We start from the raw sequence: 25,303 nt of genomic DNA, 5'->3' as shown, positions 1-25,303 counted from the left end.
TATTTGATTAGTTTATTAAAATTTAGTTTGATCCGGTTCGCGTCAAATTCCAACCTGGCTCGACTCGCTTCCAACCAGACGCCACTGCCTTTCCCCTTCCGAGCAGCAGCGGCCGCTTCGCTTCGCTTCGTTTGCTTCGTTCGCCGGCGGCAGCGGCGGTGGCGGCGGCGGCGGTGAGGGTGGGGTTGGGGATTGGGGGATCGAACCTCGCTGGATATATAGATGCCTCCATGGATCCAATCGGCGACCCATCGCCGTCGTCCCGGCGGTCGGTGAAGCGGCGGCCTCCCGCGCGATCGCCGGAGCTGTCGCCGAAGGCGTGGGGAGGGGAGGCGCCGGAGCTGATCCGGCGGCTGGAGGAGCTGGAGGAGGCGGCGGCGCGGCTGCGGGGCGAGAAGGAGGCCGCGGAGGAGGCGGCGCGGGAGCTGCAGGCCGAGTTGGATGCGGAGCGGGCGTCGGCGGAGACGGCGACCAGCGAGGCCATGCTCATGATCGAGCGGCTGCAGCGGGAGAAGGCGGCCGCGCAGATGGAGGCCCGCCAGTTCCGGCGGTACGCCGAGGGCCGCGAGGATCGCGAGCGTGAGGTACAGGAAGAGCTCGCCTCGCTCTCCGACCTCGCCGCCTCCTACCACTCCCGCCTCCAGTCCCACGGGATCGACCCTGATTCCTTCTCCGACGACGGCGAGGAGGAGCAGCACGACGAGGAAGATGGCGAAGAGGTAGAACAGATCGACACGGCCGCGCTACAGACAGATGGAAGCAGCGGCGGCGACTCAATCGGTGGCATGCAGGTGAAAGCCATGGTCGACGATGATGAGGAAGAGCAATTCACCCCTGTGGAGAAGGAGTTCGAGTACACGGTGGATGTGAGGTGCGCGAGCTCGACGACGAAGGTATCCGGGGCGGTGGTTGTTGGGGAGTTCATGGGGGAGGGCAATGCAGCTGCAGGGGGATTGTACGCCAGGGTGGAGGCTCTGGAGGCGGACAGGGCGGCAATGCGGAGGGAAATCGCAGCATTGCGAGCAGAGAGAGCTCAGCTGGTGATGGCGAGGGCGATGGCGCGGCGGCTGTGCCGGGAGGTGGTTGCTGAACAGAAAGCCAAGAAAGTGGCTGCCTCACCACGAAGCTTCTCGGTGCTAGGGGTTTGCAAGGTATAATTAAGTTTGCTCACATTGGTCACTGTTAGTAAGTTGTTCACATTTGACACATTTATGCTAAATTTAGAGAGTAGCACATCCAGAGAACTTGTAGTTTCATTAGTTTAGATTGATGAATTTAGTTGGAGCATTTCTACTACTGCCTAAAACCAAATGAAATGTCACCAAATCAATGACGGTTGGGATATAAAATTGCATTCTTACATTTGTAAGACAATTGCTTGTGGTAGCTGTAGATGAAATCAACCTATATGGTGGGTAGAATAACTGCATTGTTATAGATTAAAGCAGTAACACAACAATTTGTAGTTGGTACTTTTGGTACAACAATGGAAATTTAAGTTGTGGTTATCAAAGTTTTTCCTTATGTTGTACACTTGAGTTGAGTAGATCTAATTGTCAGTCATTTTAGTCCTTTGGCATATCTAGATTTACTGTCGCTGGACTCATTTGTAGACTTGCTTATGTGCTATATGTGGTCAACTGCTAAAAACTTGAGCCCCAGTTTTGTATGGGAGTTATGACCACAGTAACATGTGTTGCATGCTACCTCAATTCCATATCTGGAATTCTATAATGTGTGCTTGCCAACATGTGAAGTTGTAATTGGAAGGAAATCTATAAAATATTTCAGATTGTTTCTTTCCAACGTAACGTGCAGTTAATAATTGATCCTTTTCGATTTGTCTAAAGTTCTCTCTCTCTGTGTTCCATACCAATAGCATTGGCTATGTTTATCTATCAGAAACTAACAGTCTTGTATCTCTTTGCCGCAGTGGGTGCTCTCGATAATCTTTTGGAGAAACAGAAGTTCCACAGCCAGGTAGATTTGATATGATGGCTTGGTTATGAATATATCATTATCCTTTTTGTTCTGAATCGAGACCAAATCTGTTCCCATGGATATTTCGCAGGTATACCTTCGGTCTGTCAACTACGTTCCTTGGCTTCCTACTGCTGCTCGACAGATCCACCATGTTGAGTCCCTGGCGTCGTCTGCCTAGCCCACGGCAATGAAACGACCTTCCCGGGCATATTGTCTATAAATCAGAACCTGGAATCATTGTTTACAGCTTCATTGTAAGTGTGTGTATTGCATTCTTTGACATGTTCTTCCTCTTCTTTTTTTTTTCTTTTTTGCCCAAGCACAGTTTTTGAGCTGTATGTTTTTATTTGGAAGCTTTGAGCTTGTCTTATAGTGTGTTTATTCAAACCTAGGCGTGAATAGCTTGTAATCAGGAGCTAACTGACATGCTCTGTGTAGAGTGTACATCATAGTAAGCTATGGAATCTGATCTTGTTTGCGCGGTTGCCGAAATGCTGGAGTGTTGCATCTGGTTTGCACGTCTGCTCTGTCTAAATGGTGTGTATTTTGAATGGCAACTTCTACCTGTGAGTCTGAATACAGTGGCATATGCTTTGGAGAAAATCCCCTGTGTACCCTTGAAAGTTCACCTAATCCCTTCTATACCCCTGAATTTTGCTCAATCCCTTACATACCCCTGAATTTTAGTTTGGATCCCTTCTATGCCCTTTCCGCTAGTTGACCGTTAGTTGACCGTTAAATTCTTATAAAAAAGTCCATTTTGCCCTTTGGTATAAAGAAGCATATAAATTAATAGAGTATATTGTTGGAGCATAGAAATTTGTTATATGAGACTATTATGTTTATGAGATAGTTATGCACCATATTATTTGCGATAAATATACTTTTAGATATGACATAAAAAATTAATACTTATTTATTAGTTATTAAAAAAAATTTTAGCTTATGTGTTCTGAAGTAATAAACAAATATGTTGTATTACTATGAAAACACATATGCTACATAAAAGAACTTTTAATAACTAATAAATAAGTATCAACTTTTTATATCATATGTAAAAGTAAATTTGTCACAAATAATATGGTGCATCACATACTCATAAATATAATAGTCTCATCCAATAAATTTTTACATTCCAACAATATACTTCATTAATTTATTATGTTTCTTCATAGCAAAGGGCAAAATGGACTTTTTCAAAAGAATTTAACGGTCAACTAACGGTCAACTAGCGGAAAGGGTATGGAAGGGATCCAAACTAAAATTCAGGGGTATGTAAGGGATTGAGCAAAATTCAGGGGTATAGAAGGAATTAGATGAACTTTCATGGGTACATAGGGGATTTTCTCTATGCTTTGTGATTGTGTGATATGATCAATGCACTCAGAATAGGAATGTTGCTGAACTGCAGACTGCACTTCTTATGTTTCGTTTGTCATTGTTTTCCCTCGTAGCTGCTCCATTGTTATCCTGAAATAGCCTGTCAAATTTGCACCGAAATTCACAGCCAGGCCTATTTCTCAAATGATAACATTTCTACAAAAAAAAAATTCAGTTTCAGTTTTGTTTGGTCATGATGAACGCATTACTATCAGCAATGTGCAACTGGATTGAATACTTCCGAAATCTGCTTCAAGAAGTCAAAACATATATAAATGCCAGGGAGGAAGACAACGATGCTTACAGCCGGTGCCAAAGCTTGTAATCAATATTTTTTCAAGATTTCCTCGTAGGGCCGGCAACGCCATTCACTGGTGTGATCTCAAATAGCCATGAGCATTTGGGAGCAGGTCAAACAAAATGAGTCTGTTTCATAAAGCGGAAAAAAAAAAGAACACTGTATTTTACTTGTTTGCCACTGAAAATTTCGCAGGGCCCCACATGTCAGTTAGACAGCAGGCGGTGAATGATAAATTGGTAAATGTTAGGGGCATATATGAAATTTATTATACACTGTCTACATACTATGGTTGTGTTTAGATTTTTTGGCGTGTCACATCGGATATACGGATACACATTTGAAGTATTAAACGTAGACTAAAAATAAAACAAATTAGAGATTTCGCCTGTAAATTGTGAGACGAATTTATTAAGCCTAATTAATATGTCATTAACAAATATTTATTGTAGCACCACATTGTCAAATCATGGAGCAATTAGGCTCAAAATATCCGTCTCGCAATTTACACGCAATATGTGTAACTAGTTATTTTTTTCGTTTATATTTAATACTCCATGCATGTGTACAAACATTTTATATGACAGGGTAAAAAATTTTGTCAGGGATCTAAACAGCCCTATATATGAACTTGTATCAGGAAGCTCCCATGCATGGTAACAGAAATTTACAAGTGCTCTACTGCTTATACAGAATGATGAAAATTTACAAAGCTTTGTACCACCATGCAAACCGCTGTGCGTGCAAAATTTCAATTTCGCTTGCAAAATTTTGCACGAACAGCACGGATAATTAACTGGCTTACACTCTCCCTTCAGTTTAATCTGCTGTGAGCTGTGCACTATACAATTATACCATCGTACATTCTAGATGAATTCTACGTGAACTCACGGTTTGATTTAGAACAAGGGGCTGAGCTCCTGGATGGACTGCATGGTGTTCGGGGAGAAGACGAAGCCCGGCGACAGCAGCATGCCGGCGGCCATCATCGGCGACGGCACCGCCGGAGGCTGCGCCGGCGCCGACGCCGCGGCCTGGCGCTGGCCGAGGGTGAGGAGCAGCGGGTCGCCGCCGGCGCCGCATGCTGCCGCCGCGCCCTGCTCGACCATCGCCGGCGCGTCGTACGCCGGCATCATCACCGGCGGCGCCGCCGGTGGCTTGCCCGTCAGCCGCTGCACGACGGTCATGAACTCCTGCGGCCGCGCGTGCACCACCTTGGGCGTGTGCTCGTACACGATCACCGGCGCCGCCGCCGACTTCTTGGATGCCCCCTTTGACGCCGACGACGACGGCGACGACCCCCTCGACGACGACGACGACACCTTCAGCGGCAGCGGCCTCGGCCCTCGCAGCCCACCTCTCCTCGACGACGACGACGACGGCATGGCCACTGTCATGGTCATGGCAGCTACCTAGCTCTCCTTGCTCAACTCGCTACGAGTAAAGAGTAGCTTCTTGTAAAGTTGCAATGCTTTGACAACTATAATGGATTGCACTTTGCACAATGCTTTTATAGATAGAGAGTAGCAAACACTTTCACATGCTACTAGTAGCAAAGACATGGATATAGTAGCAATACAATGTCAAAAGTCGTCGGTCAAGTACGGCAGATTCATGACTGCTGACTTTTTTTTTCGATCGATTACGATTATTAGTTAGCTAGCGAAAAAGTCAGACGCGTTACACACTTCCATTTGGAAGGCAAGCCAAGGTAGGTTAGAAGTGGTTAGCGATAGTTTTCACTTATTGGCTTGATGATAACTAGTATTACTTTCGGCTGCAGCCCAACGTTGACCAAATCGGTATGGATTATCAGCTCGCGTCCACAGTTGATCAGTCAAGGCGTTCAAACGCCAAACCTACCTAGCTATACTTTACTACGATGTCAAACACTTTTGTCTGATGCGTAATGTGGTAATCTCAAGCTGTGGGGTTGCAAGTTTGCAGCGACAAGAATGAACTTTTCTCCATTGTTTGAACGGGACAAGAATGAACTTTTAATCGAGTGTTCAGATATAGCTCTGGTTTAATTTTATCTTCAATCTCTGACAGTTCTTCAGAAAGAACCCAAGCCGACCACAAGAATCCCTAGCTAAGACTCTGAATTCTCTGCACGTCCTTTGATTGATCGTTTACTTGGAAATTTAACCTAGAACCCCAATTGCAATCCCACTTGGGATATGAAGCTGAAAAAGGCGTCCTGTTGATCGATTTGGCTAGCTGCTTGTCCTAACTAACCACTCAATTTGACAAAATTCAAGGGCTTAATTACGTACGACTTCAATCCGAGCAGAATTCGACTATGGGACTGCATATATTTCCACGGCACAGTTGAGTCCACCGTCGACGTATCGTCTCTTAATTAATCGGGAGGTCGAGAAGATCATGACATCCGATATCCATATATATGTACCAGTAAGACCGTTTAAGTTTCTTAATTAGTGACATCATGTAACATGAATTTTGATGTTTCTTAATTAATTAACTGGAAGATCGAGAACACCATGTACTACTAGTACCATTTTACCAGGCCTGTTTGAAGTTGAAGGAGCAGGTCAACTGACGAGTAGAAATGCCTCTGTTCGTTTTCAGTCCTTGAGAAATTCAGACTTTCAGAGTAGGAAACGCATTGATTACGCGGCCAAATGAAATACGGCGCCCCTATAAACGAGGGATGCATACAGTAGTACAGTACTCGGGATCTGATTGCACCGTCAAAATCAAAATCAAAGCAGTTGAATTCTACTCGGGGTTAAAACTAAGTTGACGATTCACGGATTTGTTTAAGCAGGCATCGTGGTCGCCATGACGCATGAGCCTTTGACCCTGCAATGCAACCACCGTTTTGAACACAAGAATTTTGCGTGTCACTACGGTTTCTCGTGAAAGGCTTTGTGTACCGCGTAGGATTGCTACACTCGTCGGCTGTGAAGAAACATGCATGGTAGAGCAACACTACTCCTAGCATGTTTGTGGTAGAGCTCCAACTTCTAAATTTAGTTTCAGGAGTTGAGTCTAGAGTGGAGTTGCGGAACTGTCTAAAGTCTAAATTCAGCTTCAACTCTTTAGTTTATTTTGTAAGAGCACTCTACCTAACTCCGCTCTTATTTTAGGTAGAGATGAAACTGTTTGGCTGAGCTTCAGTTACAGAAGAGGTGGAGCTGGAGCTCCTGTGCCAATTGCCAAACAGGCCCAATAATCTCATCCAGAATGTTAATGTAGAGAGTGGAGTTGTGAGTGCATGATTTTTGTTTGGAGGAGCTTTAGATTACGAGAAACATGGGTAGGAATTCAACTGGTGAGAATATGGAGAAGTTGTAAAAACCAATTTTTCTTTCCTAGTTTATTTTTTATTCTACAATCACAACTTCTCATAATCTGAAAAAAAAAAGTTTATGGAGCTTTGGATTCAAAGGAGAAAACGCAACCCAAAAGTTCCTCTAACAGAAAAGCCCATAAATATTGTGCACACACGATACTTCATAGGAATCTAGTGACATCAAGGTACTTCACTCTTCGGTTGTGTTAGGGGGGTGGAGTGGTGGACACAAACATATGTGTGCGCATATATTTTCTGCGTAATAAAAAAATCTAGTAATAAAGTTTGGGAGTACCTATGCATCTTTCGAAAGATTTTTATGATCATATCACACAGATTTTTAATCTTTAGATTAAAATCTAATGGGCACAGTAAAATGCAAAAAAGCAACTAAAAAACACCATAATGGACACTAAATTACCATATCTTCAAGAAAAAAACCAAATCTAATATATATTTCAAAACTTACATGCAAAGATTCAAAAATTACACTGTAACTTACAAAAGTTACACTGTAAATTTCATAAATTACACTATAATTTACAAGAAAACACACTGTAAATTTGAGTGAGAAAATCAAGTGAGAGATAAGAAGAAATCTTTCGAGTGAGATATAGCAAAATCGATAAAGTTTTGCATTGAAACCAAACAATCTCATGCTCCAATGGAAGGGAACTATGGAAGTCCTATGTAAATGGGCCAAAGCCCAAAGTAATACACAAAGGCATTCCAAATTCGGGCCTGCACAAGTAAACCGGGCGATCCAGACCGTCCGATTTGGCGCGCAGAAACCCGATCCGCATCCCGCGCCGTCGCCTCACCGCTATCCCTCATCACCCACTGACAAGTTGCCCCACACGGGAGGATGGCCCACACGTCAGTGATAGAGGGTCCGTTCCAGGGGGCCCACCTCATTTGGTCCCAGGAAGGTCCTTCCTCGCTCTCCTCTCTGTCTTCCTCCGATCCACCCAACCAACCAAGCGCCCGCCGGCCTCGTCGCGCGCCGCCCCTCCACCGCCCGTCTCCAATGCCACCGCCGCCGCAGCCGCAGCCGCCGCCGCCGTCGTCCGCGTAGGGTAGGGGCATCCCGCCGGCGATGGGCAACAACTGCGTCGGCCCCAGCGCCGCCGGCCAGAACGGGTTCTTCGCCAACGTCGCCCTCTGGCGACCCAGGCCCGCCGACGCGGCTCCCCCCGCCCTCCCGCCGCCCTCCTCCGCGCCGTCCGACCAGGCGCCCGAGCCCGTCACAATCCCCCCATCGGAGCACTCCTCCCACCACTCCTCCCGCTCCACCGACCCGTCGACCCCCACCTCCGCCGCGGAGCAGCCGGCGAACAAGGCGGCGCCCAAGGTCAAGCGCGTCCAGAGCGCCGGGCTGCTCGCCGATTCCGTCCTCAAGCGCGACGTCAACACCGCCCGCCTCAAGGATCTATACACGATCGGGAAGAAGCTAGGGCAGGGGCAGTTCGGCACCACCTACCTCTGCGTCGAGAAGGCCACAGGTCGGGAGTTCGCCTGCAAGTCCATCGCCAAGAGGAAGCTGCTCACGCAGGAGGACGTCGAGGACGTGCGCCGCGAGATCCAGATCATGCACCACCTCGCGGGCCACGCCAACGTCGTCTCCATCGTCGGGGCCTACGAGGACGCCGTCGCGGTGCAGCTCGTCATGGAGCTCTGCGCCGGCGGGGAGCTGTTCGACAGGATCATCCAGAGGGGGCATTACTCCGAGAAGGCCGCGGCGCAGCTCGCGCGGGTGATCGTCGGCGTCATCGAGGCGTGCCACTCCCTCGGCGTGATGCACAGGGATCTCAAGCCGGAGAATTTCCTCTTCATCCACCAGAAGGAGGATTCGCCTCTCAAGGCCATCGATTTCGGCCTCTCCATCTTCTTCAAGCCAGGTATGGCGCCCTCCCCCTTCTGGGACTCTTAACAATGCAATTTTCTGCAAAAATATATACTTTAGTTTCAGACTTTAATAATAATGTGAGCATTTGTGGTGACTGCAAAATGGGAGACTGTATATGTGATGATAGCATTAGCATTGGTGCTATGATTAATCTAATCAGAAGATTTTTTAAAAAATGTATTTATACTTTGAGATGGCTGTGGGGATTAGTTCCATTTCCATGGGTTAATCTTGTTGTGCACCTCATTGCACACATTTGTTATAGTCTCGATGCTAAGTCCTAAACAATCTGGTGCCAATTAGAGTATATCTTACTGATTGTTGACGTTGATTGTAGGTAGACCATGTCATTGTGGTTTGCTCATAAAAATTGCTCCAGAACTTAATTTTTTAGGTGCCAACTAATACTCATGAGCATATATACGTGAAGTTGAGAGCTTACACCTGGATATTTAAGTCAAATTTTCTCCACAGCTATATGTGAACTGGCGGATGTATGTACAAGCTGTGGGGACAGCTGACCTCACAGCTTTTTAAAAAATACCCCTGATTTTCATGTATAAATCCAAAAAAGTTAGAAAATTGACATCTCTTAAATACAAGCTATTAGTAATTGACCCCACAGGTTTATATTTCTAGCTCCGCTTACACAAACTCCTAGCTATATAAAATATGAAACAGAACCGTCTATATGTTGGCCCAAAATGACAGTCTTAAAGTAGCTATAGACAACCAAGCATGGGAGGTACTATGTGTTTGACATAATCCTGTATATGCCGCACATGTAATTATAAATACCATTCTTCATGTGTCATATTAATTGGAAAAAAAAATGCTTTGACAGGTGAGACATTTACGGATGTTGTTGGAAGCCCGTACTATGTTGCACCTGAGGTTCTTATGAAACATTATGGTCGTGAGGTTGACGTCTGGAGTGCTGGTGTGATAATCTACATTTTGTTGAGTGGGGTTCCTCCATTTTGGGATGGTGAGATCATATGTATTTTAGTGAAATATATTTTCCTTGTAATATTTGCAATACTAATGCAATTGATAAATTGGCTTCTGGAGCAGAAAGTGAGCAAGGGATATTTGAACAAGTTTTGAAAGGTGATCTGGACTTCTCATCTGAGCCTTGGCCTAATATCTCAGAGAGCGCAAAGGATTTGGTCAGAAAAATGCTTATTCGTGATCCAAAAAAGAGATTGACTGCCCATGAAGCCCTATGTGAGTAGTTTGGAAGTATGCAATGATTTGTAAATAATTTGTTGCTAGTCATCTAGTTTTACTTCCAACCAAATTTATCCAATTATTTTCTAGGTCATCCTTGGGTCTGTGTTGATGGAGTTGCTCCTGACAAGCCTCTTGATTCCGCTGTCTTGAGTCGGTTAAAACAATTTTCTGCAATGAACAAACTAAAGAAAATGGCGCTTAGGGTGAGCAGCATATTTTTCTAATTAGTAATATATAGGCTGCTTTCATGTTGATGTTTTAATATGAACTGGTATGTGACTGCAGGTTATTGCTGAGAGTTTATCAGAAGAAGAAATTGCAGGATTAAAAGAGATGTTCAAAATGCTAGACACTGACAACAGCGGTCATATTACACTGGAAGAACTAAAAACAGGCTTGCAGAGAGTTGGTGCTAATTTGATGGACTCGGAAATTGATGCTCTAATGGAGGCAGTAAGTATTCTAAGAAGGTTTCTGCGCATCTATTCATCATTTATACTGAAATTAGTAAACAAGATTTTGTTCTGATCTGTAATTGTATCTTGCAAACAAATTTCCATTTTATTAAGTTTTTTTAATCAATTTTTACAAGTACCCACCGGCTCCTTTTCTTGGTTGTAAAGTGTTGACCACGAAAGTACTGGCATACACTTCTTTTTTGAAACGTGAGCTTGCTTCATGTTGAATTTTTATCAGCATTTGTAATATATGGTAATTTTGTTGAGTGAAAATAGCTTGTAGTGAGGAGGATTAACTGTTTCCTAAATGCGGAACATTCTGGGAAGTTTGGATATCAGTGTCGCTTTACATTTATGATGAATATCCACTGGACTTTTGGATTGTTTCTCAAATGAAGCTCCTTTTCTTGAATATGTCAGGCAGATATTGACAACAGCGGAACAATTGATTATGGAGAATTCATTGCTGCAACTTTGCATATAAACAAAGTAGAGAAGGAGGATAAGCTGTTTGCAGCTTTCTCATACTTTGATAAAGATGGCAGCGGTTACATTACTCAAGATGAGCTTCAAAAGGCATGTGAGGAATTCGGTATAGGTGATACCCGTATTGAGGATATTATTGGAGACATTGATCAGGACAATGTGAGTAGAAAATGCTAAGTATTTCATGATAAATTGACAAACAACAATTTTGTCTCATTTGACTATCATTTGTGCAGGATGGACGGATCGACTACAATGAGTTTGTCGAAATGATGCAGAAGGGAAATAATGCAATGGGTAAAATGGGTCAGCATAGTACCGGAAACTTTGGCCTCGGGGAAGCGCTAAAACTTCGGTAAAAGGTAATTGTTGTTTTCTCTACCTTTTCTTTCCTATCCTTTGACAATATTAGATATTCTTTCAAAAGTGTATGATTTCGGTTGCCTTACTTGGAACCAGGATTATTTGTTTCAGTCTATAATCATTTATCTTATGATAAAAATTGGGCAACGAACTACTTATGACGGTAATTGTGAATTTAAAATAAGAATTTCCTCTATAGAGTACCATCTGCAGTAGCCCAAAACTTCAAATTTTGTGAAATAGGCCTGAAAACAAACTTTTGCGCTTCTTCTAAACTAAAACATTTGTAGTAGCTAGTAAAAAAAAAAACATTTGCAGTACTTATGTAATGCAGTTTAAAGTAACTCCTGATTTGGATCATGCATGCTCTGAATGAGAAAAATCACCACGATCTTCTGTTAGAACTTTGGTCATTCTCATCAGGGTAACTGATTGAACACGCTCATTAAGATAGTGTAAACTCACTGGTTGTTCTGGTTTCTTTATAGGTGCTGCTAAGTGAAGTTGCCATTTCAGACAATGGCTATAACCCAACATCAGAATATCACGATGTCAAACTACCATCGCACCGCAAGCTAAGTTTTGGATCTCTCAAGCAAAGCTACCACATGCCTGAGCATCAACATTTCCTAGGCTTCAATCTCACAGTTAACTGTCAATAGACCGAACAATGCAGCAATTTTTGACTTGCCTCCATTAAGTATGGAGTCCATCTTTGTAGCCCATCTTCATTGGCAAAATACGCTGTAGCTCATCTTCTTTGTATATGCATTTGTAAGTAGGGAAAGCACATGAGAGCAGGCAAGGTTCGTTTCTTGCTGCTCCTTTCCCAACCTGAAGTCTGAAGACCACAGCGACAGGAAGGCATCAGCGTTCCTGAGTAGAATTCCAGTTAATTTGTTACATTTTATTCTTCTTGTTTAATTGGTTAGCAGTTTTAGCTGTTGTCATGCGTGTAAGAATAGGCTTTGTACTATAGGTCTGACCAATGAAACGAATCTTCTCCGTTAATTTTGTCCGGTCTATTGGTGTATGTAAGAAGAATGGAAGAGACCAAATTAATTGATCTTGATGATGACGATTGTTTGAAGTTTCATGTTGCCGGCTGCGTCTTGTGCCGGCGGCGTGCCGGCCGTTTACTGTTGCTGCCACCGCCGCCGCCGGCTGGTGCTGAATTTTTCACGACATTGACAGGGAAGTTAAAAGCAACCAAGCATCCAAAAAGACTATTTGTGTGGTGAAACCGAGTGGTGGATTTGGTGGATGGTGCGTAGCGCTGATACCTTCTTACAGTTTTGTCTCGCTATTTTTTTTTAATGAATCGACGAGCGCCAATTTCATTGAATAGAGAATGAGAACTTTATAAAGCGAAAGGAAAAAAAATAGCTAGGACCTTTGGTCCGAGCTAACTAAAAAAAGCCAGCTATTAACACTTCTCGCCTCCTGCTAAGGCCCAAGTTTTGGCCTCTTCCTTGATCTTGGATAAAAGGGAGGTAGCTGAAAGCTCCTTCTGTTGGAAGGTTATGTGATTCCTTTCGTTACATATCTCGCTATTTTAAAGATAAATAAAGGCAATTGTGCAAAAGGAAGAAAAAACAAAATTATTTTTTAGGATCATATTTTATGTATGAAAAGTGAAAACTCAAAGGCTTTTTACCTTTACGTCAAAAAAAAATAAAATCAAGAGGCATCCTTTTCAGGATCATGTATCAAAACTCAAAAGATGTTTCCTGACCACTCAAAAGGGTCACCGATAAATGATTGTAGGAGTCAACTCAAAAGCATTGGTAAAATTAAAGCAGGAGTATTGATCCAATTCAATTTTCAAATGTTTTTAAAAAATGTGAAATAATGTAGGAGTACTAATCCATTTCGGTCTTCAAAAACAATAATCCAATTCAGTTGTTTTTCCAACAAATTTTAAAAATGTGAAATTATGTAGCAGTATTAATCCAATTCGGTCTTCAAAAACAATAATCCATTTCAGTTTTAAAAATGAAATAAATAATTCAGTCTTCAAAAACAGTAATCCAATTCAGTTTTTTTAAAATGAAATGAATAATTCGGTCTTCAAAAACAGTTATCCAATTCAAATAAATTATATTCGGTCTTAAATAGCAACCCAATTCAGTTTTTTAAAAAAATAAATAAATAAGGGCCCAACCGGGTTCGAACCGGTGACCTATTGATCTGCAGTCAATTGCTCTACCACTGAGCTATGGACCCTTTGTTGTGATTACAAAAGTACGTTCATTTATAACCAAATTTAATTCATATTCCTTGCGAATTCTACCCGCTACAGCCAATGAACAGCGTAAAGAAAGTGTTTTTTAAAAGGAGACAGCGTGAGATTGTGCTTTATCTTTCGTTAGATAGAGAGGAAAAAAATACACCCCTGGTAACGAAAAAAAAAAAGAAGGGAAAAGCCCGTCTTTACAGATTATACGCTCTTAGGAATTAACTGTGGTTTAGCTCCTCCTAGGGTTAAATTTTGGCTTCTTCCTTAATTTTTGCTAGGAGGGTGATTGTCATGCTCTCGTTGTGCTCAAAAATTCGTTGGTTCCACTTCTTCTGTATCTCCCAGACGACGAGAAGGATTAGGGAGCGCAATCCCTACTTTGGCACACATGTCATGTTTGTAAGGTTTTTCCACCAAGCTTGTACATTTTCTATAGCTTCCCACCAGGAGATAGAGGGTTGTTTCGTTTTCTTTACGTCAGAGAGGACAATGTATATTGTTTTGCCACCCTCTCGTCGTCAGGCAGTCCGAGGTTCAAGACCCTATTCTAGATGATTAGTCATGTATAGGACTTACATTCTCCCGGCGCTCAAGCTTTCCAAATCAATTGGATGAAGCATGTGTTTGTTGTACGAAGGCATTTGTGTCTGGTAGGCATAACATCGTAAAAATGAGTTCGCACTTTATAGTGATTTCAGCTTCCGTCGACAAATACGCACTACATTTAACCTTTTGTGATTAGAGGCACTAACCACAATTTATGACTATTGTCTGTAACTTTATATAAGTGTTGATGCAAAGTAGATGTATCACATAATTGTACTAACTGTACTAAGTCTTTGAAGTAGTAGATACGCTACTCCGTAAAAATAAAACACAAATATTGTTCTCGTCATAAATAACACTCACTCTCTCTATTCTCGAATAAATAAATCCAGTATAACATGTGACATGTAACACTAACTAAAAAAAGAGAGAGTATATTTTAATCAACAATTAGTAGTATGTCATAGATTAATCATGCTCACCACATTTACTCGTACCCAATCATGTTTTGGTAGTAGTATTTTTTAAGAGCTCTAGCCATCATCGTTTTCTTTTATCAAACTGAAGATGGGCATATTTTCTCTCTCAGTCCCATAAAAAATCAATATAATACTGGATTTGACATATTCTAATACTACGAATTTGGACGTACCTTTGTTCAGATACGTTGCATTACAATGTCATATCATTCATTTTTTTTGGACGGAAGAAGTACACAATATCACACATGTATCACTTGAATACTTTTCTTAACACACGCTTAAATGAAAGAAAAACAACAATGATATATTAATGATCTCACAATTCTCACTATTTTTTATTAATTTAAAATACAATTATAGACGTGGGCCACTTTGTGTACATGAACGGATCGAACCGGAAAAGTAAAACTTATCGCAAAGTTTTCCAACCACTCTGCTCATCAACCCCTGTTTGATCTTGAACGCCAATTCTTGGTCAGACGTTTGGACGACACCGTACTTTCTTTGAGACGAGACGATCAGCCATTGGAGGCCCATAGAGCAGGTACAATAGTAGGCTATAAGCCAGCTGTAAACATATTTTAAGGAGATAAATAAGGAGAGAGAAGAGCAGCGGGCTACAGATTTGTAGCCAGCTGTAGCATAGACTCTAAGACACAATATGTTTATGACATGTGGGACCAAATATTAATAGTGTAGTATGTAAATATTGTATGAATAAGCTATTAGATTGACTATAGATAAATTGGAGCTAGTAATTGACTATATTATTGAACTTGCTCTTACACACGCATTTATCGCACCCTTGACCGAAATGCGGGTCTAAAAATAATATCTCGGAACCCGAGGCGAGGGGAGGGGCCCCGAAATGCACGTCTCACTCGCAGGTGGGCCCCCGAAATCGCGAGTGGGGCCCACGCCGCAGTGGGACGTTTCGTGCGCACCCACTCCCCCTCCCCCTACGCGCGCCGGTCGATTTTAGCAACGCGCCAATGCCCCCACACCCCCGCAATAGCCTCACTAGATAAGGGGGACCCACCGCTCTCCGGCCCCACCCGTCATTGGCGTGAGGGGAAGGGAGAGAGCGGGAGGGGGGATTTTTATTTAGGATTTTCTTTTATCTGTATTTTTTTTTATTAAGAGAAAGCCTTCCCGACTCCGTCTCCTCCTCCCCTCGTCGTCGTCGTCGTCGTCGTCTCGCCTTCGCCGCCGAGGCGGAACAATTCCGCGGGGAGTTCGCTGATTAATCCGGCCGAATCCTGAAATTCCCCTTGAGCAATCGGGATAAGGTAGCCTCGCAATCCATCCGCCTTTCCTTTCTGGATAGTTTTTTTTGGTGTTTTTCTTTTGATTTATCCGTATCGTTTTGGTTGGATTGGGGACATGGGGGCGGGGCGATTTCGTGGTGTGTTTATGGTCATTTCGGTGGATTTCGTATCGTGGATGGGGGGATTATTGAGCAAGAGACTCCTGTTTCGATCGTTGATTGGCTTGGTTTGGCTTAATCCGTGGAATTTTTTGCTCATAGAATTCGTTTTTTCTTTGGTCATCAGGCGTAGGAATCTTGCGCGGGAAGGGCTAATCGAATCGGTTGGGCTGTACGGAGATGGATGAGAAGGTGAAGATGGAGAGCAAGCTGTCCTCCGCGGCGGCGTTCGTGGAGGGAGGTGTGCAGGACGCCTGCGACGACGCCTGCAGCATCTGCCTCGAGGCCTTCTGCGACAACGACCCCTCCACGGTCTGCATCCGCCGAGGCGAAAATTTTGGATTCGATATGATTGTGATCGAGTCGCTCATTTGTTTTCTTGGTGTGGATGTTGGCGTTTTCTCTTGCAGGTGACGAGTTGCAAGCATGAGTACCATCTGCAGTGCATTCTTGAATGGTAATGTTTCCTTTCTGGCCTATTGGAACGATATTGTTGTGTGGTATTTTTCTTTTTCTGTACTTCTTTGTGGAGCTGGTGATGCATTGCAATCGATATAGATGTAAATTACGGTAATTGAATCATGCATATTGCATAATTTATTCTAAATTTAAGGTTGCTCTTGTTTCCACAAAGCAAACTATCCGATATCACCATGACTAGTTTGCTTGTGTACCTCAGTTTTATATGATGCAATCCCTGATTGTTTGTTTTGTTTCTGTATCTTCTTTTCCACCTAGATAAAGTAAAATAAACGGCCGTGCTTTTAGCTGCAAGGTGATAAAGGAAGTTAGTGTTTGTCTGGCAATTGTGACTACACATCGATGGTTCAATTTAACTGTGCTGTGGGAACTACATCTAATTTGCTAGGGTTGCAAAAAATATTTGTTTTTAAGGTGATGGTGATTATCTGCTTACACTATTTGAATCTATGCTTGTTGTCGTGCTGAAATGCTGTCAGTAAAGTGGAACTACCACATGATTTATAAGACGAAAATGGGATCTTACATTCCAGAAACAGATCATGTGTTAGGCATCGCAATGCTCTTCAACCATGATCGACTTGTATATGAAGGTTAATGATGATCACCTGCACTTTAAGCAGTGAATAACCATACAGAAATTCTCCAGCATATGAGACTCAATAAGCCATTAAGGAGCATATGATCCACAGACTTTCATTATTTCAGCAATACCAGCCTCCATCAGGTGGGGCAGGGGTTGTAAGGCTTCTGAGCTGCCCAGCTGGAAGATTTCCTTCATCTGTGCAAGCAGTCTAGAACGATAGCTTTGTCGTAGTAGTTGTGAGCGTGCAGTTCTTCTGCAGTATGCTCATAAAACTATCGTTGCCCTTCTGGTGTCTATTATGGACTGATGGGGACATATTCTAAATATTTATTCTATACGAGCTTGCAGATACTAGAGATGTACAAAAAAATAATTTATGTGCGATCAATCTGAAATGGAGGATATAATATATTCTCATGCTTTCTTTTTATGAATACGAACGATTTTGAGGGTGAGCTCATGTGATCAAGGATAATGCTGTATATAAAGTCAATATCCAATCGATATGTAGTGAAAATTTGTCAAAATACTGTACTGTCCTCGACAATATTAATTTTTGATGTGTGCTTCTCACTGTTTGATATCTAGGTGCCAGAGAAGCTCTCAGTGTCCCATGTGTTGGCAGCCTATCAGCATGAAGGATCCTATGAGGTAGAACTTGCATCCTGTGTATCTCCCTAGTGAACCAATTTAGTGGTTCTCATTTTATATTTGAACTGTGCAGCCAAGAACTACTTGAGGCTGTTGAGCAAGAGAGGAACATTCGAGCTAACCGTTTGAACACTGCCGCTGTTTTTCACCATCCAGTATTGGGTGATTTTGAGGTGCAGCACGTTTTATTGCTATCATTTGGATATTTGCGATGATTCCTCTTTGCACCCTGGAGGTAGGCTTAATTCATACAACTATATTGATGTACCGTTTTCTGATTTCAGGTCCCTGTAGGAGCTGATGATGCTGAACTTGAGGAGCGCATTATACAACACTTGGCTGCTGCTGCTGCAATGCGTAGGTCACACAGACATGGTAGAAGAGATGGACATCGTAGCCGATCTGGATCTCATAGCCGCCCACAAATCGTGGTGTTTTCAAGGAATGAGGCTATTCCTGGTGGCTCCCTGCATGCAAGTTCAGGCCAAGATGAAGACCATGAACAATCTTCTGACTTAGGTTCTGCTCATCCTTTTGCTGCTCTTGCTGCTGTAGACCAAGGACATATGAGTGGTGGTTCGCAGCTATACGTGGGTCATTCTGACCAGGGTGCTTCAAATCCATCTCTGCATGATGAGAGAGCAATGAGCAGGTATTTCCTACAACTTACGGTATATATTTGCATGCTATTCCTATCCAAATTCAAGAGGTTTACTCTCTTTGTATCTTGATGTTAATCAGGACATCTGAAAATCAATCTGCACCTGTCAATCAAGATACAGCAGGACCATCTGATTTGCAGTCATTCTCTGACACGCTGAGATCTCGCCTACAGTCAGCTTCGATGAAGTAATATCTCAAACTCCTGAAAATGCCTTACACATTGAACGTATGCATCAGTGTCTTACTTGTGGGCATTCTTTACAATGCCAGGTATAAAGATTCTATAACAAAGAGTACGCGTGGATGGAAGGAAAGATGGTTTTCTCGGAGTAACACTATATCAGGTCTTGGCACTGAAGTAAGGAGGGAGGTCAACGCTGGGATTGCTGCGGTATCTCGCATGATGGAACGGCTAGAAACAAAGGACGATACTGGACCATCTGCTGTTCCTGCAGCTAGTGCTTGCTCTCCTTCAGACGCAAATAATCAAAGGACGGTATCCCCCAACCATGCTGCTGTTGTAAATGAAACTTCTTCCACGACTTGTGCGTCAGGATCTGGCTCTCAATGAGCCCACTCCATGTTCGTTGAAGAATTGGATACACTGTGAAGACAGGTATATATGCTCTTCTTGTGCACGAGAAAGCTTTAAAATTTTTAAGGTTTTGGGGTGGCAAAATGTCACAAGAAACATTTTCCTTTAGTAGTTTCTGAAACCGCTGTCAAATTCACTTGGATCAGGTCCAGAGAGAAACGCCGTTTGTTCGGAGCCACCTGAGATCCAGCGATGCTTCATGATCTTTGGTAGGTCTGTGTGCTTCAGGAAGTTCGCTGAAGCATTTGCATCCAGATCGCGGGACATAAGACTTGTGCTTGCGGATGAACCTTTACATTTTTTTACCTTGTGTAATATATATGCAAGGTTGTTATGAAATCATAATCGCTGTAAATTGCAACATAAAGAATGTCGGTTGTGAAATTCTTGTTGATATCCCTATAAATGTAGTGCACCAAGGGCGTCATGAGTCATCAGTTCGTCGCTTGACTTGTGAGTACTCAATCTTCACACTCATAATCTCACCCTTAGTTTATCTGATACAACTTTGCTGGGGTAATTTCTGATATCAGAAAACTTTCAGTTATTTGCTCCACTCTTCAAAAAATACATTTTCTCAAAATTCCATTTCTACTGTATTGTTTAGACTAATTGTTCTAAGATATTTGTTAAGTTTGTTTTTAAAATACTAAATTTATTCTCAGAATTTAGTAGATACTCCATCCCATAATACAAGGGATTTTGGATGGATGTGACACATCCTAATATAATGAATCTGAACAGGTCGTCTGTTCAGATTTATTGTACTAGGATGTGTTATATCCACTCAAAATTCCTTATATCATGGGACGGAGGGATTAATCCTTAACAATAGTGAGCTCAATATTCTAAGCACATAAGCTGTCCTGCAAGCTAAACATTGGGCTGCATATGAGGCCCACATTCTTGGGCTGGAGCCAGCTATGCATGCCTCTCTCAGGGCCTTGCTAGAGTCGGCCCACGGTTTTCTGCAGGAAACCAAACAACGCGTCGTCTTCTTCCTGCGGGAAACTAGGCGCCCCCAGTGTGAGTCGAGTCGGTGCTGTGCTGGAGTGCTGGCAACGCAGGCATGGCGGGGGCCAAAACGAAACCGGCGGCGTTCCCGCGATCCCTGCGGCGAGGCCTTGCCTTTCCTCGCTTACGGCGTGCCGACCTTGTGTGCGCACTGCGCGGCGGCGCGGGCGCACGACGCTGGCACGACAACCCCACCTCCACTACTCCATTTACTTTGCTACTCCCTTCTCCTTCCCCGAGTCCATCGCCGGAGTAGTAGTGCCGCAGAAGGATCCCTCGCCGACGAGGGCGCGGTAGCAGCAGCACAAGCAATTCGCGCAGGAGAGAAGTGGCCGCAGGCCGCAGCGATGGGCGCGCCGGTTTGTGGCGCACTCGTGTGCTTCTTCGTTCTCCTCGTTGCCCGTGCGGCCGCGGAGACGGCGCCGGTGGAACGTCCCACATTGCCCTCAGCCGACGTCGCCATCGACGGTAATGGCAACGGCGCTCGTGCTGGTGCGGGCAAAGCTGCCGGCGCCGGCGCCGTGGGAGGAGGGATCGTGTCAAACTCGGTGCTGGTGGCGTTGCTGGACTCGCGCTACACGGAGATGGCGGAGCTGGTGGAGAAGGCCCTGCTGCTCCAGGCGCTGGAGGACGCCGTCGCCGAGCACAACGTCACCATCCTCGCGCCGCGGAACGAGGCGCTGGAGCGGGACATCGACCCGGAGTTCAAGCGCTTCCTGCTCGAGCCGCGGAATCTCAACTCGCTCCAGTCGCTGCTCCTCTTCCACGTCCTCCCCGCCCGCCTCCCCTCCGGTTCCTGGCCCGCCGCGGCCACCCACCCGACGCTCGCCGGCGAGGATGTTGAGCTCGCCGCGGCCGACGGCGGCGGCGGCATGCGCGTCGCCCACGCCGCCGTCTCGCGCCCGGACGCGGTGGTCAGGACGGATGGCGTCATCCACGGGATCGACCGCCTCCTCGTGCCGCGCTCCGTCCAGGACGAATTCAACCGCCGCCGCAGCCTCGCCGACATCTCCGCCATGCCGCCGACGGCCGCGCCCGAGGTGGATCCGAGGACGGATCGCCTCAAGAAGCCGGCGCCACCCGGCGATTCTCCTGTGCTCCCGATCTCCGACGCGACTGTTCCCGATCCCTCCGTCGCGCTGGCGTCGGAGCCCAGTGACCACTACGACGGCGACAGCCAGGTGAAGGACTTCATTCAGACCCTGCTCAAGTACGGCGGCTACAACGAGCTCGCCGACATCTTCGTCAACCTCACCTCGCTCGCCACCGAGTTAGCCCAGCTCGTCTCCGAAGGGTACGCGCTCACCGTGCTCGCGCCCAACGACGAGGCCATGGCGCGGCTCACCGCCGACCAGCTCAGCGAGCCCGGCTCGCCGGAGAACATCCTGTACTACCACATGATCCCGGAGTACCAGACCGAGGAGAGCATGTACAACGCGGTGCGGCGGTTCGGCAAGGTGCGCTACGACACGCTGCGGCTGCCGCACAAGGTGGTGGCGCGCGAGGCCGACGGCTCAGTCAAGTTTGGCCATGGCGAGGGCTCGGCGTATCTCTTCGACCCGGACATCTTCGCCGACGGCAGGATCTCAGTGCAGGGCATTGACGCCGTGCTGTTCCCGCCGGCTGAGACGAAGACGAAGACGAAGCCGGCCACCGCCCGGATCAGGACGGCGCCCGCTATCACCGGCGTCAGCAAGATTAAACACCGGAGAGGTCAGCCAATGTCTTTAGATCTGAACTTGAATTTCCTAATCGTACAAAAATTTCCTCAGAAATTTACAGTTCACATCCTAGATTCGGGAGGTTAGTCGATGTTTTTTTGTTCTTTCTGAAATTGTTTAAGTCCATGCATGTTGATGCTACGAATAGTGGCGATGAAGCTGGATTTGGATACTAGGAATAGCCAAGTAAAGTGCAGTAGTGGGTAAATCAAAGCTGTCCAATCTATAGGGAACGAACAAGAGTGCTCGTTACAAGATTGGATGATAGTGAGCAGCAAGCATATAGTATTCCTTGTGCAATTGTTAGCTGACCATGGATTGTGAATCTTGCTCCCTTGGTGATTCCTTTTCTTGATTAATCAATTTTAGGATTGCAACAATGCTGATTACAAACTTATATAAGTTCTTTGGATATTTATGGCCTATGTTTTCAGTTGTGACTGCAATTTTGTGACATAGGATGTGCCTTTGTGGCATAGATAAATTATTTGGGCTTTACCCTTTTACTGCTTGTACGGTTTTACATTTGAGTTTAAGTTACCTCAAGCCATTGTCGTATCTCATACTACAACAAAAATGCCAAGATTTTCCTGACACCCGTTGCTGTTCTTTTTGACAGGGTGTCTGTTAAATGTAATATGACAATAATCTTCTGACTCCCTAGACTCATATTCTTAAATCATTTTGTTAACCATTCCATAGTATTCTTATACTTTGTTCCTTTTAAAATACTGCAGGCAAATTGCTAGAAGCAGCATGCCAAATGGTTGGCATCCTTGGCCAGCGATCGCAATTCACACGCTGCCAGTAGACAGGAAAGATTGATCTCATGATACTGAAACACGGTCTAGAGGTGATAGACTCTGCTGGGGCCATCCACATATGGTTGTTTTATTTTGTTTAAAAATGAGTAGTAAATCAGGTGGGCAATATAAGCAGGTGTGTATAGGTGTGTCTTACGGCAGGAAAAAAAATCATACTTGAACACCAAAATCTTCTGTGTATAGGAGGGTTTGTTTTGTTCGTTGTTCTTGCTACTGTTTCTGACAGAATCTTAATCTTGAGTAAAGATCGCAGCATCCCATGGGTTAAAAGCTTCATCATTTGTGTGTGCATCTTTTATGGATTTAATAATTTTGCAAATCCTTGTAAGTTTTTCTCTGAAGATTCTGGTAAATGCTTGCCTTTTCTTATCTAAAGACTAGTGATTGTCTTTGCCTGCATTACTTGGTAGAGACACCGGATGAATCGGTGTGAGAACATGAATACATGATGTACCTTTTCTGCATCTCCTTAGTGAGCTGATGTACCTTTTGGCAATGTTTGGCTAATTGGAAATGGAAATGATTTCCCGCTCACCAAAAGACATCTTTAAATCCTAACCATTCATTCTTCCTCTTTCATTTAATCCTAACCCTTCATTCATTTCCCAATCTCAATCTCACACTCCATTTCCCATTATCCAAACACACCCTTTAGGTGGTTCTCGTTTTGTTTTGTTTTTTTTTAATGTATGCAGCCAAGAACTACTGAGACTGAACAAGAGAGAGGAATATGCAAGCTAACCGCTTCAAACCTCCTGATAATTTTTCATCATCCAGCAGTTGGTGATTTGGCGATTATATTGCTACCATTTGATATTTTCATAATCTTTGCGACTTTGTGCAGTGGCCTGTTTGCACCCTGGAGGTAGCCCTTGTACCATGCAGTTCTATTGACGCATTCCCTTCTGATTTCAGGTACCTGTAGGAGCTGATGATGCTGAACTTGGCGAGCGCATTATACAGCAGTTGGCCGCTTGCGCATTATCTCTTCTACCATGCTGAACTTCGCACCCTCAATTTCCCATCATGGTAGAAGAGATGGCCATTGTAGGCTCACAGCTACCGATCCATCTCTACGTGGTGAATTGGTGATAGAGCAATGAACATGAACAGGTACTATTTCCTACTACCTATGGTACTATGTTTACATGATTTTCCTTTCAAGAGATTTACTGTCGTTGTATGTCGATTTTAATCAGGACCTCTGAAAACCAATCTACACCTGTAATAAAGATACAGTAGGACCATCTGATTTGTAGCTTTTCTCTGACGTGTTGAGATCTTGTTAGCTATCAGCTTCAACGAAGTAATCTCCAACTCCTGAAAGCACCTTCACATTGAATATATGCATTTTATGGGCATTCATTAGAATGCCAGGTCTAAAACAACGAGTACGCACAAGATGGAATGAAAGGTATTTTCCCACAGTAGTTCTTAGCTTTGAAGTAAGGAGGGGAGGTCCGGGATTGTTGCGTTATCCTACAGTAGTTCTTGGCCGTGAAGACTGAAGACAGGAATTGGGGCAAAATGCTACACGGGTAGATGATGTATGTAATGGCGTCCAGTCAATTCTTTTTAGAGGAGTGTTCGATCCTGTAGAGGATGAAACAAACATTTTTCCTTTGGGTGTGTTTAGTTCACGCTAAAATTGGAAGTTTGGTTGAAATTGAAATGATGTGACGGAAAAGTTAGAAGTTTGTGTGTAGGAAAGTTTTGATGTGATGGAAAAGTTGAAAGTTTGAAAAAAAAAGTTTGGAACTAAACTCAGCCTTCATAAGTTTCTCTAACCGCCGCCAATTTCACTTTCGTCAGGTCCAGAGAGAAAAGCCGCTTGTTCGGAGCACCTGAGATATCCAGCGATGCTTCATGCCTTCATCATCTTTGTGTGCTTCAAAAGTCGTTGGAAGCTCTTGCGTTCAGATCACGGGACGTTACGAATTGTAATCGTTATCATTCACAACAGAACGAATGTCGATTGTGAAATTCTTGTTGGTATCCCTATAAATCAAGGGTACGGTCATTCATCAGTTCGTCACTTATCACCCCTGTTGTGCTTTGCCTATGCTTGTGAGTAATCAAGCTTATATGCAAATTTGGCCTATGAGGAAATTTGCCATGTACACAGGAGTTCGCAGTAATCACAAGCATAGAAGTGATACGTTTCTGTATGAGACACATAAATTTTCACGGAAGTTCGCAGTGATCACACATAAGTTTGTGAGTAATCACACAGAAGTGCATCCCTTGTACTGCATCTACCTACCTTTTCCCTGCGCTGGACATGCTTGTTTCATTTTCTTCCCCTCTCCTTTTTTTACTGTTGAACACCCTGGAAATATTTAAGGTCTCTACAAGCTGGGGTAGTCCACAATACAAAAAACAGTACTAGCACGTGAACATTCTGAAAAGAAAAATCTGCCATCCAAATGCCCTCGCTTTCATGATGATCAGAGTTCCTCAGAATTGTCCCATGCGTGATTCGTGATTCTTTAACTTTGGCATCAAGCATTTCGCGGAGATTAGCCCCTCACATGACAATGATCTCCCCAGATCAAAACCTCAACCCAGTGAACTCCACTCCATGTGCGTCCGCAGCGCAGCGCAGGTGGTGGTCTCGCTAGCAAAAACCAACAAAACCAAGAATGCGTCA

At 44.2% G+C, this 25,303-nt stretch overlaps 5 protein-coding genes and 1 non-coding gene across 7 annotated transcripts; 4 read left to right on the top strand and 2 right to left on the bottom strand.

Moving 5' to 3' along the window:
• Positions 1–76: 76 nt before the first annotated feature.
• LOC4334372 (myosin-binding protein 7) lies at positions 77–2,475 on the top strand. Its single transcript, XM_015775889.3, has 3 exons — positions 77–1,151; positions 1,934–1,980; positions 2,072–2,475. The coding sequence occupies exons 1-3, from the start codon at positions 231–233 to the stop codon at positions 2,172–2,174; spliced, it is 1,071 nt and encodes a 356-aa protein (XP_015631375.1). The 5' UTR covers positions 77–230; the 3' UTR covers positions 2,175–2,475.
• Positions 2,476–4,560: 2,085 nt separating this feature from the next.
• LOC136355696 (uncharacterized) lies at positions 4,561–5,064 on the bottom strand. Its single transcript, XM_066308519.1, has one exon. It carries the CDS (start codon positions 5,062–5,064, stop codon positions 4,561–4,563), a length of 504 nt encoding a protein of 167 aa, XP_066164616.1.
• Positions 5,065–7,926: 2,862 nt separating this feature from the next.
• LOC4334371 (calcium-dependent protein kinase 11-like) lies at positions 7,927–12,516 on the top strand. The gene is made up of 8 exons (NM_001418752.1): positions 7,927–8,878; positions 9,731–9,874; positions 9,961–10,113; positions 10,207–10,322; positions 10,405–10,572; positions 10,998–11,222; positions 11,300–11,425; positions 11,915–12,516. Exons 1-7 carry the CDS (start codon positions 8,077–8,079, stop codon positions 11,420–11,422), a joined length of 1,731 nt encoding a protein of 576 aa, NP_001405681.1. The 5' UTR covers positions 7,927–8,076; the 3' UTR covers positions 11,423–11,425; positions 11,915–12,516.
• A 1,064-nt stretch (positions 12,517–13,580) lies between these two features.
• Positions 13,581–13,652, bottom strand: TRNAC-GCA (transfer RNA cysteine (anticodon GCA)). The gene has a single exon. It is a non-coding gene; the product is annotated as a tRNA-Cys (tRNA).
• Positions 13,653–15,869: 2,217 nt separating this feature from the next.
• On the top strand, positions 15,870–19,528 carry LOC4334369 (E3 ubiquitin-protein ligase RHF2A). Its single transcript, XM_026024119.2, has 9 exons — positions 15,870–15,982; positions 16,247–16,431; positions 16,530–16,576; positions 17,774–17,836; positions 17,910–18,009; positions 18,121–18,488; positions 18,578–18,685; positions 18,770–19,115; positions 19,241–19,528. Exons 2-8 carry the CDS (start codon positions 16,300–16,302, stop codon positions 19,068–19,070), a joined length of 1,119 nt encoding a protein of 372 aa, XP_025879904.2. The 5' UTR covers positions 15,870–15,982; positions 16,247–16,299; the 3' UTR covers positions 19,071–19,115; positions 19,241–19,528.
• An 817-nt stretch (positions 19,529–20,345) lies between these two features.
• LOC4334368 (fasciclin-like arabinogalactan protein 16) lies at positions 20,346–24,680 on the top strand. Of its 2 annotated transcripts, XR_003241385.2 has the most exons (4): positions 20,346–21,821; positions 22,567–22,682; positions 23,569–23,766; positions 24,466–24,680. XR_003241385.2 is itself a non-coding variant. In XM_015776920.3 (2 exons), exons 1-2 carry the CDS (start codon positions 20,456–20,458, stop codon positions 22,638–22,640), a joined length of 1,440 nt encoding a protein of 479 aa, XP_015632406.2. In that variant the 5' UTR covers positions 20,346–20,455; the 3' UTR covers positions 22,641–22,929. The 2 variants fall into 2 exon arrangements, 1 of the variants encoding a protein (XP_015632406.2); XM_015776920.3 differs by lacking the exons at positions 23,569–23,766; positions 24,466–24,680 and having other exon boundaries at positions 22,567–22,929.
• Positions 24,681–25,303: the final 623 nt, after the last annotated feature.

Source organism: Oryza sativa, chromosome 3 (assembly GCF_034140825.1).
Source record: "Oryza sativa Japonica Group chromosome 3, ASM3414082v1".
Lineage (NCBI taxonomy): Eukaryota > Viridiplantae > Streptophyta > Magnoliopsida > Poales > Poaceae > Oryza > Oryza sativa.
Note: the sequence above shows the minus strand (reverse complement) of the source record. Positions and strands in the feature narration are given on the sequence as shown.

What these genes read in the sequence shown, in the direction of transcription:
- LOC4334371 (NM_001418752.1), top strand. Translation starts at nt 8,077, where the DNA reads ATGGGCAACAACTGCGTCGGCCCCAGCGCCGCCGGCCAGAACGGGTTC. An exon ending in GACTGCCCATGAAGCCCTAT is followed by an intron (nt 10,114 to 10,206) that starts GTGAGTAGTTTG and finishes ATTATTTTCTAG; the next exon opens with GTCATCCTTGGGTCTGTGTT. An exon ending in TAAAGAAAATGGCGCTTAGG is followed by an intron (nt 10,323 to 10,404) that starts GTGAGCAGCATA and finishes ATGTGACTGCAG; the next exon opens with GTTATTGCTGAGAGTTTATC.
- LOC4334369 (XM_026024119.2), top strand. Translation starts at nt 16,300, where the DNA reads ATGGATGAGAAGGTGAAGATGGAGAGCAAGCTGTCCTCCGCGGCGGCG. An exon ending in CAGTATTGGGTGATTTTGAG is followed by an intron (nt 18,010 to 18,120) that starts GTGCAGCACGTT and finishes TTCTGATTTCAG; the next exon opens with GTCCCTGTAGGAGCTGATGA. An exon ending in GATGAGAGAGCAATGAGCAG is followed by an intron (nt 18,489 to 18,577) that starts GTATTTCCTACA and finishes GATGTTAATCAG; the next exon opens with GACATCTGAAAATCAATCTG.
- LOC4334368 (XM_015776920.3), top strand. Translation starts at nt 20,456, where the DNA reads ATGGGCGCGCCGGTTTGTGGCGCACTCGTGTGCTTCTTCGTTCTCCTC. An exon ending in CAAGATTAAACACCGGAGAG is followed by an intron (nt 21,822 to 22,566) that starts GTCAGCCAATGT and finishes AAAATACTGCAG; the next exon opens with GCAAATTGCTAGAAGCAGCA.
- LOC136355696 (XM_066308519.1), bottom strand. Translation starts at nt 5,064, where the DNA reads ATGACCATGACAGTGGCCATGCCGTCGTCGTCGTCGTCGAGGAGAGGT.
- LOC4334372 (XM_015775889.3), top strand. Translation starts at nt 231, where the DNA reads ATGGATCCAATCGGCGACCCATCGCCGTCGTCCCGGCGGTCGGTGAAG. An exon ending in CGGTGCTAGGGGTTTGCAAG is followed by an intron (nt 1,152 to 1,933) that starts GTATAATTAAGT and finishes TCTTTGCCGCAG; the next exon opens with TGGGTGCTCTCGATAATCTT. An exon ending in AACAGAAGTTCCACAGCCAG is followed by an intron (nt 1,981 to 2,071) that starts GTAGATTTGATA and finishes GATATTTCGCAG; the next exon opens with GTATACCTTCGGTCTGTCAA.